At 50.7% G+C, this 18,376-nt stretch overlaps 1 protein-coding gene across 2 annotated transcripts; it reads right to left on the reverse strand.

Annotated features, from left to right (window-relative positions):
• Positions 1 to 1,634: 1,634 nt before the first annotated feature.
• On the reverse strand, positions 1,635 to 17,817 carry PI16 (peptidase inhibitor 16). Of its 2 annotated transcripts, none has more exons than XM_082412619.1 (6): positions 12,949 to 17,817; positions 8,762 to 8,983; positions 6,853 to 6,962; positions 6,480 to 6,568; positions 5,176 to 5,853; positions 1,635 to 4,960 (listed from the first exon to the last, which is right to left on the reverse strand). In XM_082412619.1, the coding sequence occupies exons 1-6, from the start codon at positions 13,117 to 13,119 to the stop codon at positions 4,839 to 4,841; spliced, it is 1,392 nt and encodes a 463-aa protein (XP_082268745.1). In that variant the 5' UTR covers positions 13,120 to 17,817; the 3' UTR covers positions 1,635 to 4,838. The 2 variants fall into 2 exon arrangements, with proteins under 2 accessions (XP_082268745.1, XP_082268744.1); XM_082412618.1 differs by having other exon boundaries at positions 5,305 to 5,853; positions 12,949 to 13,196.
• Between the last annotated feature and the right edge of the window lie 559 nt (positions 17,818 to 18,376).

The following is an 18,376-nucleotide window of genomic DNA, read 5'->3' on the forward strand; positions in this document are numbered from 1 at the left end:
TCTGAGCTGAGCCGGTCCTGAAGAGCCCCTCTCTCTGACAGCCACCTCCTCCTAGGTGTCTGGAGAAGCCACCAAGGTAAAGAGCCAGCCTGGGTGGGCCTGTCGAGTCACTTTGAGGAGAGGCCGTGCCATTCCCAGGTAATACCCTGGGATTTCTGAATTTCAGGGTCTTGACTACATTTCCCAGGTTATCTTCCACCCAGAAACAGCAAGAAAATCACCTTTGATGCTCTGTCTCGGTTTTTAGTTGAGCAAAGTACAGGTTTTTATTCCTAACCATTTTCAGTTCAGTATTAAGGTGCGTGTGTTGTGTATGGTAAATGCTCCCTTTGTCTCCTGGACCTTCCATTCTTTGAGGGCTGAAGCCTCACCTGCTCCCCTCCCCCAATCCCCCCTAGCACCTGGCATGTTTCCTCTCAGTCCTGGAAACTATAGAGTGACAGGGTCCTTATCTGAGAAAGGAGATTGGGTTGAATTGGCAGGGGAGGGGTGTGTGGGGGGGGTGGAGGGTTTGGGGGGTGGGTGGGGGGAGCTGAGCTGTCAGCAAAAGGAGGGGTGACAGGAGTGGGAATGTCCTTGTGGGGAGCCAGTTACCTGCCTCCCCTCCTGGAAAACCTAATTCCAATGGACAAAGCTGGAATGTCCTCTGACAGGCCTTTTGGGACCCCCTGTGATGAAGCCCAAGGTGGCAGTGGTGGTCTCTGCAGGGCCCTACTGTAGCCCTTGTTGCTGCGCCAGTGCCCAGATGCCTGGGAGTCATGCAGCAGAGTGCAGGAGCAGACCTGCCCTACTCTGGTCCTCGAGGCCTCAGAGTGCCAGCCCCCCGCCCTCCTTTTGAACATGCCCTCCCATTCTCATCCCCTCCCTGACTACTATGGGATACCATGTCTTGGCTTATGTTATTTCCCAAAAAAAATTTCCAAAGAGATCCCTGCTGCTGGTCTTAGTAGGTTTTCTTATATGACAGGTTGGGCTGGAACCTGAGGGCTGGAAACAGGTGTTCTTGCTTTGCAGGAGGCTGGCACATCCCACCCCAAAACTGAGAAAGATGGGTTTGGGCCTCCACAGTCTGGCTCTGCCCAGAGGCTACCTCACCTGACCACGTCATAGGACTTGGGACTAGCTTGCAAAGACAGGCCCACAAAGGGAGGGACGCCCTTCCCCCCTCAGGAAGGCAAGCAGGGTCAGCATCTGAAAATCAATTAATGTAATACATTCTGTCCATAGAAGGAACAAAACCACACAATCATCTCAATAGACACAGGAGAAGTGTCTAACAAAATTCAACATCCCTTCATGATGAAAACATTCAAAAACCTAAAAAGAGAAGAGAGCTTCCTCAACCTAGTAAATGGCATCTATGAAAAACCCGTAATATTATAGCAAATGGTGAAACACCTAATGTTTTCCCCCTGAGATCAGGAACAAGACAAGGCTCTGCTCTTGCCGTTACTCAACATTGTACTGGAGGGTCTAGCCCGGGCAACTGGGAAAGAAAATGAAATATTATCTGTGTTAGAAAGGCAGAAGCAAAACTGTATCTGCAGATGACATGATCTTGTATTGAAAATCCTAAGGAATCCACTAAAAATACTGTTATAACTAATAAATGAATTCAACAAGGTTGCAGGATATAAAGTTGATGTACAAAAAATCAATTGTATTTCTATACACTTGCAAAGTGAAAATGAAATTAGTGAAACAATTTCATTTACGATAGCATAAAAATTAATAAAATACAAATTTAACAAAAGAATTACAAAACTTATATTTTGAAAATTATAACACATTGTTGAAAGAAAGTAAAGAAGACGTAAATAAGTGGAAAGACATCCCATGTTCATGGATCGGAAGCCTTAACATTGCTAAAATGGTGGATTACATAATCCCTATCAAAATCTCAGCTGACTTCTTTGCAGAAATTTGACAAGCTGATCCTAAAATTTATATGGCAATTCAAGAGATGATAGCCTAAACAATCTTGAAAAAAAAACAAAGTTGGAGGACTTGCACTTCCCAATTTCAAAACTTAACTACAGTGCTACAGTAATCAAGATGGTGTGGCATTAGCATAAAGATAGATACATAAATCAATGGAATATGATTGGGAGTCCAGAAATAAACATTCACATTTTAATTCACACAATTAACTGTAAAATTTTTAAAACATAGGCATAAATCTTCATGACCTTGGATTAGGCAATGGTTTCTTAGATACAACACCAAAAGCACAAGCAACAAAAGAAAAAAATAAGTCGGAAGTCCTCAAAATTAACAGCTTTTGTGTTTGAAGGATATCAAGAAGAATTGAAAAGACAACCCACAGAATGAGAAAAAATGTTTGCAAATCATATGTCTGATAAGGGACTTGTATCTAGAATATGTAAAGAATTCCTACAACTCAATAATAAAAAGACAAATACCCCAATTAATTAAAAAATGGGCAAAAGACTTGAGTAGATATTTCTCCAAAGAAGATATACAGATGGCCACTAAGCACATGGAGAGATGCTCAACATCATTAGCCATCAGGGAAATGAAAATCAAAACCACAGCAAGATACTGCTTCACACTCACTAGAATGACTATAATCAAAAAAGACAGTAACAAGTGTTGGTAGTGTGGAGAAATTGAAACCCTTGTACATTGCTGGTGGGAATGTAAAATAGTGCAGCCACTTTGGAAAGTAGTCTGGCAGTTCCTGAAAAAGTTAAACATAGAGTTACTATATGATCAGAGTAGCCATATGATACCACTCCTAGTATGTACCCAAGAGAAATGAAGACATATTGCCACACAAAAACTTTTACATGAATGTTTGTAGCAGCATTATTTATAATAGCCAAAATGTGGAAACAAGCCAAGTGTACAACAATTGATGAATGGATAAATAAAATATATTCAATACAAAGGAATATTACTTGGTAATAAAAAGGAATAAAGTACTATCTCATGTTACAACATGGATGAACCTGAAAATATGCTAAGTGAAAGAAGCCAGACACAAAAGGCCACATTTGTATGATTCTATTTATACAAAATGTCAGAATAGACAGACCCATAGAGACAATAGATTAGTGATTGCTTAGGGCAGGGGCTGGGGCGCGTGGAGGGAAAATGGGAAGTGACTGCTGACGGGTGTGGGGTTTCTGTTTGGGGTGATACAAATGTTCCCAAATTGTGGTGATGGTTGCACAGCCCTGTGAATATACTAAAAACCATTGAGTGGTACACTTTAAATGAGTGAATTTTATGTTATGTGAGTTATACCTTAATGGAGATACATTCTGTCATCTCATACACACACACACAGCATTCAGCCCTGGACTGATTTGGATGCTTCCTGTTTAGCTGCCCCTCCGCACCAGCCCCAGCTGGGTCCCAGGCTGCCCTCATCACCTACCATTGCTAGCCCTACTCACACACTTGTGCTTTCCTGCCCCACAGCACTTCAGGACAATCCTATGCTTCCCTGGGGGGTGTCTGGGACCCCAGAGCCCTTTCTCAGGGCTCCTCCAAGCACCGAGGGTTGGCAAAGCCATGCTGAGGTACATTTCAGACCTTGTGTCCTGGGTGGGCGTGGGCAGCAGGACCCCTGTGAAGAGGTCGTATGCCACTCCTTGATCCTGGGTCACGAACCCAGCTAGGCTCCACTAGTGACTCCCAGAGCTGGGAGAGTCCGCCCAGCACCCTTCGCCAACCCTTGGCCCTAGCCCCTTTCCGCCGGCTACCTGAAGATTTGGGGGCGGGGGTTAGGAAGGAAAGGAAAAGTGCCTCAAAGAACTAAATGGAGTGTTTGGGGGAGAGGGCGTGTGAAGGAGAAGGAACAGTTGCCATGAGTCAGTAGGGGAAGAGGTGAGCCTCTCAGGGCCCCCCGCCCAAGAGCCCTCCCTTGCCCCCTCTGTTGCTCGCAAGCACGGCGACTGGTCCTCTTACACAGGCTTTTATTCAGGAGTCAGAGGCTGCCTCCCTTCCCTGGTCCCTGCCTGCCCCACCCATAGAACCCCTCTCAGATGGGGCTTGTCCTTCATCTGCCCCTCACGACACCCGCTGCCAGCTAAACAGGAAAGTTAGGGGACCGGACACTCAGGGAGAACCCTTACCTTGCCTACGCAGACAACCCAAGGCCAGGCGGGCAGGGACCTCCCCAGAGTCCTCACTCACCCCCCCCACCCCCCAGACTGAGATGGGAGGAGCAGAAGGGGTCCAGACACGTGCAGTCAGCGGGCAGCAACCTGAGCTCGCAGTGGCCAGGCCCCATGCCCCCAAAGATGTCTGTGGATGAGGCACATGCCCTGCAGCCTTTCCCTTCCAGAGGGACTTCAGCCAAGAAACGTCTTGTTTGGGGGGCTGGGGACAGGGTGGGGGAGATGGCAGGAGGACAGCTGACCTCTTCACCCTGGAAAGGCAGGAAGCACTCCTGGGAACAGCCCTAGACTCCAATGGCTCAAGGAAGAGGCCAGGGGACTGGAAGGGGCCGAGGGGTTCCTGGGAAGCCCTGAGATCTTCTGTCCCTGGAAGAGCAGGACTGTGGCCACAGGACAGCTGGAGAGTGGGCACAGGCCACAGGAACACTGCTCAGAACAATCTGCAGCTGGCTGAGGGGTGGACCTCCCCAAAGGCAGAGGCATCCTGGGGCAGTGCCAAGGGTTGTCCCTGTCGAGGCCTCCTGAGGGCACAAGCCTCTGGCCTGGAGTCTGGCTGGGGTGAAGGGGGGCTGCTGGGCCACAGAGAGGACCTTCCAGGAAGCTGTGGTCTCTTATTGGAGAAAGACAATCCAGAGTGGGCATGAGGCTAGGGTTCCCCCCATGAGGCCTTGCCTTGGAGTGGTGACCCCTTCAGAAGATTCCAGCCAGCACCAGGGGAGGCAGTAGCAGCAGACCCAGGAGGAGGCCCCAGACGTGCCCAGGGCTCGAGTTCAACCCTGACTTGATGCCATGCTTTTCAGGGCCCTCTGCACCTGCAGGAAGGGAGAGGCTTTGCCTCAGCCTGGAGACAGCTCTACCTGACCTCCCACCCACCCCACCAAGGCATGCACGTGGGGCCCAGCAGCCAGGGAGGAAGCTCCTACTCGGAGGGTGCATGCCCCGCCGTGCCTATATCGTCTATACTACAGGCAGGGTGCTGACATTCTGGAGCCAGGAGGGAAGGTAGGATGGGCGCTACAGGCCTTACCTGGCAAGGAAGACTGCAGGGCCAGGGTACGCCCACCCATGGCATTAGCGGTGGCAGAGGCACTGGGGGAGTTGGACAGGGACTTGGAGGAGGTGTGCCCCTTGTGCTCCAGTGTGGCCTGCGGCTCACCTGGCTTGTCCTGCGCTGGAAAAACTGAGGCCAAGATCTCACTGGAATGAGGCGACTCGGCCTCAGCCTCGCCCTCCTCCTGGGAGTTGGGTAGCGGCTCCCATGTCCCCGTCAAGGACATCTTGGGCTGCAGAGAACTCTCTGGGCTCCTGGAGGGCATTCTTGTACTGCTGGCCTCTTTGTCTGCTGATTTGGGGGTAGGATCATGGGTTGATTTGGGGAGGGTAGCTGGTCTCTCATCCAAGTAGAGTAGGCTGTGAGTTGCCAAAAAGGAAGGGACCTCAGTTGCTAAGGAAAATGGAGCCTCTGTTGCCATGGAAGGGGAGTCTTCCGTTACTAAGGAAGATGGGGCCTTGGTTTCTACAGCAGGTAGAGCATTTGTTGCCAGGGAGCCTGAGACCTCTGTTACCAAGAAGGATGGAGTTTCCGTTGCTAAGGAAGAAGTGATACCCTCTTTCCTAGAGCCTGAGGCTTCTGTTGCCAGGGAAGATGGGGCCTCAGTTACTAGGTAAGGCAAATCCTGAGCCTCTTCTGGGCCTCTGATGGGTTCTGATAAGAGAGACAAGGCCTGGCATTAGTGCTGCAAGCAGGACCCCGCATCCCTCACCCCACCACAATCAAGGTGAGGTGATCAAATGTCCTACGAAGACACACACACACACACACGCACACACCCTCTCCAGTGAATATGTCCCTCATTGATAATACATGTTATTTCTTGTGGCTGACAGTTGCCCCTCCATCCACCTCCTTGTCCAAGTCTTCCCCTCTCTACACACGCACTTCCACTTTCTCAGGGGATTTCTCCCGCTAGATTCCTGTTCCTAAAACACCCATCGCATTGCAGGCCTGGCCTTTGGAGTCCCTCTGACCAACCATCTGGCCACGCCCCCCCACCTCCACCCCCCCACCCCCTGCGCTCAGGAGCCCCCAACTCTCCTCTACCCTCTGCTTGGAGGGTAGAAAGCTGGTCACTTGGAATGCCAGGGCGCCAAAGTTGTGCACAAGGAGGGCAAAGCAGGTAAAGCAGGCTTGGGAACCCAGATGAGGTGGGGCCGCTGAGGGTTCCTCCCCTGGCCCATGCACCACTCTGGAGCCTTGGAAGGCACCAGACCATCCAGTAGGCGTCCCCTGCCTCACCTTCCTCCCCCCACCCCACCCCACCCCGGACTCACCACACAGGGAGTTTTCGCAGTGGTAGCCCAAGGGACATTGGGAGCATGGAGTTCCCTCCTGGTAGGGCCTCTGCCCCTTCACGTTCCCCCTGCAGGAGGCGAGGAGGATGCTGGGGGGAGGGGGCCCCTGCCAACCCCTGTCCCTATCCCTCATACACACACCTAGTCTGGAAGCGCTCCCTGGGTCTTACTTGCCCTGAACTAACTTGCTGGGCCAATAAGAGCAGACTCCCATGGGTGCCCTCGCAGCTCCTCCAAGGGTATAGGGTATGGTCCCCAGATTGGCCCCCTTCCTCCTCCTTAGACTGTGTCCAGCTCAGCCCTCCCCTTGGCTCTGCCCACCCCCTTCCCCCAGGGCTCCCTCCCCACTCACGGGGGCTCATAGTTGCAAACCAGCAAGTGGATATTGGTCTCCTCAACGCCCTGGAGCTTCTCACAGAAGTGGGCACCACAGCCAATCCTCTCTGTTTTGGCCCAGACCACCTGAAGGAGGGCAAACCCAACAGTTTAGCCTGGGCAAGATGGCTCCTAGCTAGTGTCTCTCTACATCAGCCTTCTATGAGTGAGGAGAGGAGGAACCCTATATGTAAGATCCAAGTCCCTGAGGACACACAGCTTCAGGACAAAACTCTGAACAGGGGGCTTGGGGGGAAATTTGTCCCAAGCAGCCTACTCTCCTCTACCAGCCACACACACTATTTCACTAGGACTCTCTCCCTCTGAAAACCTTCCCCTTTGATAGACCCTCATGAATTCTTCCTGTGGGCTCCTCCTAGAGGCCCTTGCATTTTAAACAAAGGATATAACAAAGGAATGAATCTCAAATGGGAGAATCTTAAACATCAGCAACAAGCAAAGGCCAAGGAAGGGAACAGGAGGAGCCATTTTGGAAGTAAAACTTCCCCCCAAATCACAAGTAAGCAGGGACCTGCCCTGCCATTTCTAAGTGTGGGTCTCCTAACTGGTAGAAGGCGTTCTGTCTTAAGTATAAATTTTAAAAAGTCAAAACAACCTTTGTGCCCTGCCATTGGCTGAGACAAGCCAATATAGCCTCCCTTTGCTATTTCTAGGCCCAGTCTGCCCAGGAGTCACTCAAACTGAGGCCCGTTTTTTGTTGTGAGATCTGGCTCTCGCTGTTAATTCTGCACAACTCCCCAGGATTGGGGTCTTGCTGCTTGAATCAGCTGAGGGTTCCCGAGGGACCACTGTCGAGCATCTCCCAGGCAGAAATGACCCCAGAGTGCACATGCACTCAGCCTTAGAGAATACAGGGGTGGAGATGGGGCAGCCCGACTCCTGCTGGGCACTGACAGCAATTCCTGCAGGAGGATGTATGTACGGGGAGTGTGAGAGGTGGCAGGGAACAGAGGGAAGGGGACAGGGAGGGCTGGGGCCTCACAACTTCCTGATCTGGGATTTCCTTCTCTAAAGATCAGCACTAAAAATACCACCCAAAAGAAACACTGGAAAATGGAATCGGTGGATATGGGTGGGAAGATGGTTCATTTCCTTTTTCTTTTTTTAAAATTTGTCATGTTATTGTTTGAACAACAAATAAGCATTGGGAGGACAAAAAAAAGAATTCAATAACACTAATGTTAATTCCCCTACACACACCCCTATGCCCCTTGTCTGCAAACTCAAACTTTCAAAATGCAGTAAAACTCTGACATAGCAAAGAGTGACTGCAAGAGGCAGGAAATGCTCTCAGAAGGCTCTCCGAAACGTTCACTTGGTGACAGCTTGCGTTCTTATTTTGCATGTAGTTTTTCAAGGCAAAAGAAAAATTGTGTATTTGCTTTATCAGTCCCTGGCAGATTAGAAGCAGCAACTTAAGACACGCTGAGAAATGACAAGAGGGACAGTGAGGGAGAGAAGACCGAAGGCGGGGGGAAGCGCTTCACTGCTGGGGCAAACAGCCGTGTGTAACCCAGAGGACAAGACTGCTTAGAGCTCAATCAGGATCTCCTGGCACAGTAACTACCCTCCAGGAAAAAGGCTCTGGGACACCTAATTCAGGTCTCTTCAGGACCAGGAGGCCGAGAGGGGCCGCCTAGGTTTTCAAAAGATTGTGGCTTTTAAAGAGACAACTGAAAATGGTTTAGACAGTCTGAGAAGCAGACGTCGTTGGGGGCCTGGACAACACATGAATTGCTGTGGAGAGACGATGTTTATGAAGGATGCAAGCGGGGCTTACGGACTCCCGGGCTCTGAAGGGAGAGGTGGCCCAGCCCGGCCCCGCCCATTGCCCTGTGGCTCCGCCCGCCCGTCCAGCTTCGCACCTGCGTGTAGTGGCCGCACATCTGGCCTGTGGTGCAGGTGGCGGCGCTGAGGTTGTAGTGCTCTCGCTCGTGGTGCCACTCCTCCATGGCCAGCGGCACGTCCAGGCCCTCGTCCGTGATGGCGAACAGGTTCTCGCCGCGCCGCCCGCGCTCCTTGTTGTGGCCCCACACGCACTGCTGCGCGTAGGCCTTGGCGAAGGCGGCCAGCTCCTCGTCCCACCTCTGCGGGTCAGGTTGCGAGGGGGAGGTGAGGACGCCTCGGGCTCAGTGGAGGCGGGAAAGGAGGGTGGGAGAGGGAGGTGAGGATGTCCACAATTGGGTGAGGATCAGAAAAGAAGGTGGAGGGTGTTCTGGGGGCCCTCTGGAGGCCGAAGACCCTCCCCTCCTTGCGGGGTGACTCGTGGCCATGATCTGGAACACAGCTCTGCTGATGGGGAGCTTCTGTGGGGAGGTGGGAGGGTGCCATCCCAGGCCATGGAGTTAGGCAAACTTGGGACCAATCACCAGCTGTGTGGTTTTAGACGTATTGCCTAACTTTCTGAACTCTCATAGGACTTTGGGAAGAAAAAATGAGATGATGTTTTTGATAATGGGATTATTAATTAATACTAATATCATTCTATTTGCAAGGTGGGTGGTGATGCCCCTGCCAGGGCTGCCTGAACTGTTCTGAAGCACACACGATGTCCAGTGAGATGTTCTGGGGCTGGGTTGTTTATTCAGCCATTCCACTCCCTCTACCCACCCACCAGAAGTCTGACTTGAGGGGCCAACACCCCCTTTAACCTCCCACTCTCCCCTTGGGATAGCCCAGCCTCTATGGCTTTACCAGCTCTGGGCTTCCCTCCCAATTGCTCTCTTGTCAACTGGACAACCCCTTTCCCCAAGAAAATTAAGTGTGTCTGTGTGACCCTCGCTGAGAGGCCTATTTTCAGAGACTTGGTGGCCCAAAGAGCTGTCAGGTCCCAAAGGCAGTGTTCTCCAGGGAGGACCTCAGGTGAGATGGTGGGAGGGGGCATTTCAGGTTAGAGGGCCTCTGAGGTTCTGTGTCCCAGGCTGGAAGGATGGGCCCAGTGTGGGTGGGAAGACAGATTAACAAGGCATCTGACCAAAGGATTGAGGAGGGAGGCCTGGATCCCATTAAACTGTCCTTGGCCTCTCCTAGAAATGGATGGCCTGGCAGCAACTCTTGCTCCACCCTCTGGGGGCCCGCCAGTTGCGGGAGCCAGACAGCCCATAAAGTGCCAGGAGCTTGGGTGACCCTGAGGGGAGGGGGCTGTGTGGCCACACCCACCCTCCATCCCAGGGTTCTCAGGAGCAGCTGCCTGGAGTGCGGATGGGAGCAGTGGGCTGGTATAGTAAAATGCTGTAAACTCAGGTGAATCCCTTTCCCTCTGTGGGTATTTTTGTCCCAAGTCACTGGTCCCTGAGGCTCTCTCAAACTGGTAGTAGTGGAGGATAGGGAGTGGGAAAGGGGCAGGGTGCTGGAGACCAGGCTCAGGGTGTCTGGGACGACCTTCGGGGCTCCAGACTAGACTGTAAGCTCCTTCAGCGTGTCTGGCACAGTGCTGGCCCAGAGCAGGTGCTCAACAGACATTTCTCAGCTGTTGATGACTGAGACACAGCCCTGCCTAAAGCAGTCTCTCCTACAGAGCTCGGCTGTAATTTCCATCCTGACTGGATGCCTGGAGTCCCACCATTAGAGAGTCATTCCTGTGAGTCTTAAGGCTTCTCAGTTGTCCAGAGACCCGTGTGGAGGTTCAAGAGTCACGGTACCCACCCTCACTGGCCACTTGGTCACCATTTGAAAGCAAGTCCATTCATTCATCCACTCACTCACTCATTCATTCAACAGTCCTGAGCACTATGCCAGCCCTGGGGTGACAGCAAGGACTAAGAAGCCCAAGTTCCCAGTGTCATAAACCATTAATTGGGCCACCATGTGGTAACTGACAGATATGCAATGGGTAGTATAGGGGCACCAAAAGAGGGCCATTTAGTGCAACCTGAGGATGGAGAAGGAGACATTAAGCTAAGTGTTAAAAGATGAGGCATTGGCCAGGTGGAGAGGGGAAAGGCATCCTGAGCAGAGGGCAAACATGAATAAAGGCATGGAGATGGGAAACGTTTTGGTGGGGGAAAGATAAGCTGCTCGGGTTACTCAAGGAGAAAGTGTGAAGGAGAGGAGGCTGGAGAGCTAGACAGGGCCAGACACACAGAGTGGGGCTTCTCAGGAGCTGGAGTTTTATCTGGAGGCAGCAGGGAGCCAATGGGAGCCATGGAAGGGTTTTGAAAAGGGTCAGGCCAGTGTGTTGGATCATTCATTCTGGTAGTTAGAAGCCAGAGGCTGAGAAAGCAGGTAGAGGCTGTTCTAGAATTCCGTGGGAAAAGAAATGAAAGACTGAACCAGGGTTGTGTCAAAGAGATGGTGGAGGGGTGGGGGGAGATGGGATTCAAGAAAAATTGAACCTTCTGGGAGGTAAAAGTGGTGATGATTAGACTTGGAGGCTGAGGGAGAGAGAAGAATCTGTGATAACCCCCACCTGCCTCACCCTGGATCCATTCCCTCTTCTGTTATCAAACACTTATTGCACACTTACTGTGTGCCAGGCCCTGTTCTAAATGCTTTACACATAGTCACTCATTTCATCCTTTCAACCACTCTACAAGAGAGTTATTATAGTGTTATCATCCCCAATTTACAGTTGGGGCACAGAGAGGTTAAGTAACTTGGCTGAGGTCACACAGCTAATAAATGGCAAAGTCAAGATCTGAACCCAGGCCATCTGACTCCAGAGTCTCTGTATTTACCACTGCTGAAGCTGAGCCTAAGCCTTGTCCCAAATTTATCCTAGTGTCCCAGTCCAGCCTTATCTCCCCCTCCTCAGATCACTTCCTACCAGGCAGCAGCATATCCCATCAGTATCTGAACTGCTTCCTAGAACGTTGCCCCACTCCTGAGGTCCACCTCTAGCTGTCTACAAAGCAGCTTGCAGCCTGTGTAGCCCCCAGCCTCAGCCAGCAAGACTCTAGGGTATCAGGGACCTACAGATGGGGAAACTGAGGCCCAACAATGAGTTCCAGGCCTCAACTGGGGAACTGTTGGCAGAGCTGGTAACAGAATCGTGAGCTCCTAGTTTGTTGTCTGCAATTCCTGGTTGCCAAGGCCGACAGGGCTGTGAAGGGCGGTGCTGGGTGCATCTGTGGAGCCCTTCCTAGACCTTTTTCATAGGTCATCCTGTCTGACCCTCAGGGCAGGGACTGCCCGCACCATGCGATCAGGAAACAGACGCCTTTGAAGGTAAAGGGTCCACCCAGAGTCACTTCAGCCGATTGGACAGAGCTGTTAGAACTCTGGTCTTGGACCCCTGGTGCAACCTTCCTCTCAGGCACCAGCTAGGGGGTCCCTGGACACTGCCGCTCACCTAAGGGTGACTGGAGAAGAAGGGCCAGTGTAGCCCTCAGGGAGGGCAGGAAGGGGGTGAATTTCTCACTTTATCTCTTTCATGTAAATATACCCTACTATGCTAAAAATATATGTATGTATATATTTTTTTAGATTTCATTTTCCCCCTATTCAATATTATATCTGTGAGATTCTGTCCATGTTGATAGTTATGTAGCTCTAATTATGACATCATTTTACAGATGGGAAACTGAGGGTCCTTACTAGGTTAAGGGACTCACCCCAAATCACAGGCCTTGTGAGTGGTCGAGACAGATTTTGATCTGTGTGATTCAGAGCCCTGTCTACTTCTGGTTCCTGTTCTCAACCCACCTCCTTAGTACATCCCTCCTACTCTGGGTGCTGGGATTCATCCTGCTGCCCTGTTTTTTCTTCTCATCTCCTTGGAAGGTATCTGAAAGATCGTTTCACCAAGGTGTTAGGAACTTCCTGTGTTCCCCCTCCCAGGGGCACATGAATTTTAGGAAGTGCTGGGAAGGGGTCACTGGATCAGGGAGCAGGGCTTCCAGGCCTGGCTCTACCAGCTATGGGACATGCAAGCCCCTGAGGGACCAGCAAGTCCCTCTGAGCCTCAGTTTCCTCATCTGTATAATGAGGCTGCTTATGGGGGCCTGTGAATTCTACAGTGTCAGGGACTCTGTTCCTGCCAGAGAGATGAATCCCTGAGATAGCTTACACTCACGGCGTGAAAGGGGTTGGTGGGGGCCCTGGTCACACTTACCATTTGCAGCATGTTGGTGGCCGGCGGGGACACCTGGGCTCGGTAGAGATTGTGCAGCTCCACCATCACGTGCTTTTCATCATCACTGAGGGCTCCGGCGGGGCCCATGGCAGCCCCCAGCAGTAGCAGCGGCAGCAGCAGAAGGGCCAGGAGGCTGCGGAAGTTGTGCATGTTGGCCAGTCCTCTCTGCCTCTCCCGTTCAGGGGTCTGGCAGCTGGAGTTAAAGTCCTTCCCACACAAGCACCACCCTGGCTGGGGCGGGCGGGAGGGGCTGTGTCAGGAGGCCTGGCCCAGTTCAAACAATGTCTCGGGGAGGGCTGGGTGCTTGGGTCCCAACCAGAGATGAGTCCACTCCCAGCATTTATCTCCCCTCAGAGTCCTTGGCCAAAGCCTCCTTTCGCTTGGTAACAGGGGCTCAGGCCAAGAGCTGTGTGAGTTCTGCAGTCCCTCCTGAGTTGTGGACAGGTCATCCAAGGGCAAAGTCACAGTAACCTCTGCAACGACTGCTTGCATCCCAGGTCACACCCACTGGGTGCTGAGGACAGGTAACAAGAAGGGAGTCACATGGATCCTACCCCCAGAGGACTGGGCAAGGTGAGGAAGCAACAGGCGGCGTGTGGCAGGATGGAGGAAGACACGATGTATTTGGCAAAGGTTGGGCCAACCTAAGTCTGAATCCTGGTTCTGTTCCTTTTCTAGCTGTGTCTTTGGCAGTTTTCTCAACTGAACCAGTGACTACATAATAGTACCCACCTAACGGAACTGGAAGGAGGATTAAATGAGATCAAATATATGAAAAGCACCCAATACAGTAACTGGCACATAGTAGGCTCTCAGTAACAGTAGACGACAACCACCCAGCCTTGGAATAGGCTTTTCACTATGGATACAATTGTGGCTTCCGTGTGCCCTCTGTGAATGCATGTGCTTGAGGTGCTCATTTGGAAGTGGGATGCTGGGACCCTTCCTGCTCTGAATATGTAGAAAATAGAATGTGTCTGTTTTTGACATCAAGAGAGAGCAGAAAAGCAGAGTGGTGACTGAGTTGATATAGCAGGAGCTCTGAGGGGGGTGTATTGGAAGGGAAGTAGGCCCAGTGGCCAAGCACTTGCATTGTAATGACCATGCAAGGGCAGGGACCAAGGTCTTGGCCTTGGTCCCTGCCCTTGCATGAGGTAGGAAGTGGGAACCAGTACTCTTGAGTTTAGCTGGGATCCTTGAAGCCTGCACTTTCAGTGAACTACACACATAAAACTGGTTAAGATAGCACAATGAGCAGCATTTATTCACCCATTAATTCACTTGTTCATTCAACAAAGATTTACAGAGCTTCTCCATTGTGCCAGGCACTGAGCTGGGTGAATAAGACAGATCTGGTCTCCACCATCACGAAGCAGGAAAACTGCCAGGAAACATGTATAGCATTGTGGATAAGTGCATGGGGCTTATCATCTGGGTGGCCTTGGGCAAGCTATTTCCCTGCTTGCTGGCCTCAGTTTCTGTAAATTGGGCTTAGAACAGAACCTACCTCATAGGATGGTCATGAGCATTAAATGAGTTAGTATACTGATAGGGCTTGGGATAGTGCCTGGCACATACTAAATGCTCATTGAGTTAGCCAGTATGAATGTATTCATTATTATTATTATTATTATTATTACAGGTGGGAGAAATTACAGGGTCTCAAGTTGTAGTAGAGAAAAAAATACAGCAGCCTGGCCTGGCCTTTCCTCTGGGGAGGAACCTCCTTGGCCTGGGGGAGCTCACAGCTGGACGGGGAGGACATGCACCCTTGGAGGGCAGAGGATGCAAACTGAGGAGGTGGAGAAGGAGGAGCCTGGTTTGCCTGAGAGGGGAGGGTGAGATGGAACAAGACTGGGAGGCTGACCAGAGCTGGCCCGAGTGTTTGCGGAGCGCTGCACGCAGCCAGAGGGCCCTACTCTGTACATGCACATTCCCACACAGTGCTCAGAGTCCTTGCTGTGTGGGTGACCTCATTTACTCCTCATAGGACAGCTCTGAGGTGGGTCTCATAATCACCACACACGAGGAAACTGATGCTCAGAGAGCATGAAGTGATTTCCTCAATGTTGGGGGCTGGGGAGGGGTGCACCAGAGCCTGGGACCTGCCACTGGGGAGACAGGGAGGTTGAGGGCAAGCAGACTGGGGAGAGAAAGGAATGGAGGACAGGAGGCGAAGTTAGGGGAGGAGGAGAGGGAGGGGTGGTGACAGATTTAAGCACATGCAGGATTGGCTGTGGTTTACATCAACTGTGTTTTTCTCTTTAACCAGAACTCGGGGGAAATTTATTTTCTGTGTTACTATCTATACATATTTTAAATTGTTTCTTTTTTTTTTGGCTGCACCGCGTGGCTTGCAGGATCTTAGTTCCACGACCAGGGATTGAACCTGGGCCCCCACAGCGAAAGTGCCGAGTCCTAACCACTGGACTGCCAGGGAATTCCTTAAATTGTTTCATTTTGAATAGCAATATAATTCCACAGCAAAAAATTAAGCCAAAGAGGGGGAAAAAAATTCCACCTCTAGTATTTGCTTCTCGTCTTTGAGCAGGTGCTACTCAAAGTGTGGTCAACGGCCCGGTGCCATTCTGCCAGATGTTCGCTACTGCTTCTCAGCACAACAGGTGCAGAAAACAAGAGTGGGCATTGAGGAACTCTTACGGCAATTTGACATAGTTGTTTTATGTCTGTTGAACATCTTATTCAAAAATTGAGGCTTGCATCTTGTATATCTAGTTTTCATTTTGTTTTTCTAATAATTAATTTTTTAAATGTTTTATGTTGTTGTTTTAAGCTGCCCAGTTTGGGGTAATTTGTTATGCAGCCCTAGGAAACTGATGTGGTCATTCTAATCCGTGTGCAGTGAGATCTCATTGTGGTTTTACTCTGCATATCCTAGTGGATAATGATAGTGAACATCTTTTCATGTGCTTATTTGCCATCCTCTTTGGTGAAGTGTCTGTTCATGTCTTTTGTTCATTTCGAATTGGATTGTTTTGTGTGTTTTTTTACTGTTTAGTTTTGCAAGTTTTTAAAAAAGTATCATTTTAGATGCTAGTCCTTTGACGCATACATGTTTGTCATTTATTTTTATGGTATTTTACAAAACCATTGGTTTGTAATGGACTGGAAATTTTACAAACACAAACTCGTCCTTTACCACTGACAATTTGAGAAGCACAGTCCTAGTATGTTTCCTTTTTCTTTCCTTAATGAAGGAATAGCACATGTACAATGTTGGGTTGTGACTTTTTTTTTCTAGGTAGTTATATCATAAATAATTTCTCTAACTTGCTCATATCTTTCTAACTGCCACTTAGCAATGTTTGCAAAATATTCCACAGCGTAGCTGTGGTGTAACTTATCCCGTTCTCAAAGTTAGACATCAGGTGAATCATTTGCCTTTGGGCGCAAGGCTTTTTATATTGTGGATATTATTTTCTTAGTTCCTATTCTCACCATTGTAGCTCAGCTTGCTCTTTTATTAGAATTTACACGTCAGGCTCAGGTCAGATTGCTGGATGCCACATTCCGTGTTCTCATGGAAACGAAAGGTCACCAGCACTGAATCCAAACCCTGGAAGCCTGGCTTTTGCAGCCCCAGCCACTTGATGGTACACAATTCACTGTATAGTGAATTATCTTTGTGTTTCTGGGTCAGGGAAGGAGAGGAAGTAGGGGAGATGGGAAATGGGGCAAAGAGAAAGGAGCAGAGGAGGGAGTCACACGGAAGTTCAGAGAAAGGCTGGGGAGGAAGAGACAGACTGAAGGGCACGGAGGCAGGGTGAGTGCCAGAGAAAGGGAGAGGAAAAGGGGGTCAAGAGAGTTCAGAGGTGAAAGCAGGTCAGACACATCCACACTCTAAGCATGACTGTCATACATTAGCTGGGCAAATCATTTACCCCCTCAAACCTCACTTTGTTCATATGTAAAATGGGATAATACCACCTTCCTCAGAGACTTGCGGGGATGATTCAATAAAATTAATGTCAAATACGTAGCACTTGATAAATGGTAGCTGTTTTGAATCTGGAAAGAGGCAGGAGGTCCCCAGGTGCCTCAACAGGGGCAGAATGGGATCTGCTAATTAATTTCCTGGTCTAGGGTTTCTTGGCTCTGGGAATAGGGACTAGGGCCTCTGAGGAGAGGGCATCCCCACCACAGTGGGGGCCACAACAAATGGCTCCAAAGAGGAGAGCCTAGCTGACCCAGCCAGCCCCGAATCATGACCAGGTCCCGGCGCCCAGCCCACTGGGGTCGGAGTCTCCCTCTCTCCCCTGAAATACCAAGCTCAGCTAAGGCCCAAAGCCTGCATCCAGGAGACTCTTGGCCTCAGCAGGGCTGGGCGCCTGGCCCAGACCTCCCCTGGGCCACTGGCTTCCTGGTGCAAATTCCTGACAGAGCACAGCTGTCCCAGGCCTTGCTGGGACACTAATGGGACATGAATGGCCCTCTGTAGGAGTGTGGGCCGGCTTGGTTTTGGAGCTGGGGTGAAGGAGCCTGTGGTCAGAATTGTGGGGGCTAAGTCTGGGCCAGCAGGAGGGCCACCTGGAGGTGTGTGTGTGACCAGCAGGGAGCCAGCCTCTACAGGTGTTTGTGCCAGCCCCCGTCAAAGCTGTCTGGAGGCCAGGTAACCAGGGCAACGAGGACCAGAGAAGAGTGTCTATGAGGATGGAGGATGGTGATGGCAACAAGGGAGTGGCTGAATGGTACACGTGGGACGGTGTGGATACCAGGACGAGGAAGGTCAGATATCCCCGCAGGCAGCACCACCCCCTTCCTCCTACCATTTCCCAGGCAAAAAATTCAAGCCATTTTGGTCTCCTGCCTGGCCTGTACGCAGTCTCCATCACATTGTCCTTCAGGTCCAGTCCAATCTTCTTATTTTTTCTTTTTTTTTGGCTGCGTTGGGTCTTCGTTGCTGCACTTGGGCTTTCTCTAGTTGTGGCAAGCAGGGGCTACTCTTCATTGCAGTGTGTGGGCTTCTCATTGCGGTGGCTTCTCTTATTTTGGAGCATGGGCTCTTAGGCACGCGGGCTTCAGTAGTTGCAGCACGCGGGCTCTAGAGCACAGGCTCAGTAGTTGTGGCGCACGGGCTTAGTTGCTCCGTGGCATGTGGGATCTTCCCGGACCAGGGATCGAACCCGTGTCCCCTGCATTGGCAGGCGGATTCTTAACCACTGCACCACCAGGGAAGTCCCAGTCCATCTTCTTTAAAAATGCTTTTATTATGAAATGCTTAAGGCATAGAAAAGTATAGATGATAATATAATGAGCCCTCATCTAGCCAGCACCTGGCTTCAGAGATAAAACATGGAAGCCCCTAGTGTCCCTTCTCTGATCCTGAACACTCGCCTTCCCAGGCATACCGCTGTCTGAATTTGTTGTTTGACATTTGCATGATCTC

This window comes from Balaenoptera physalus, assembly GCF_965194825.1.
Source record: "Balaenoptera physalus genome assembly, chromosome: 11".
Classification (NCBI taxonomy): domain Eukaryota; kingdom Metazoa; phylum Chordata; class Mammalia; order Artiodactyla; family Balaenopteridae; genus Balaenoptera; species Balaenoptera physalus.

Coding starts and splice junctions, on each gene's coding strand:
- PI16 (XM_082412619.1), bottom strand. CDS start 13,119: ATGCACAACTTCCGCAGCCTCCTGGCCCTTCTGCTGCTGCCGCTGCTA. Junction 5,854..6,479: donor CTGCGAAAACTCCCTGTGTG/GTGAGTCCGGGG, acceptor CTCTCTTATCAG/AACCCATCAGAGGCCCAGAA. Junction 4,961..5,175: donor CCTGCAGTCTTCCTTGCCAG/GTAAGGCCTGTA, acceptor CCCTTCCTGCAG/GTGCAGAGGGCCCTGAAAAG.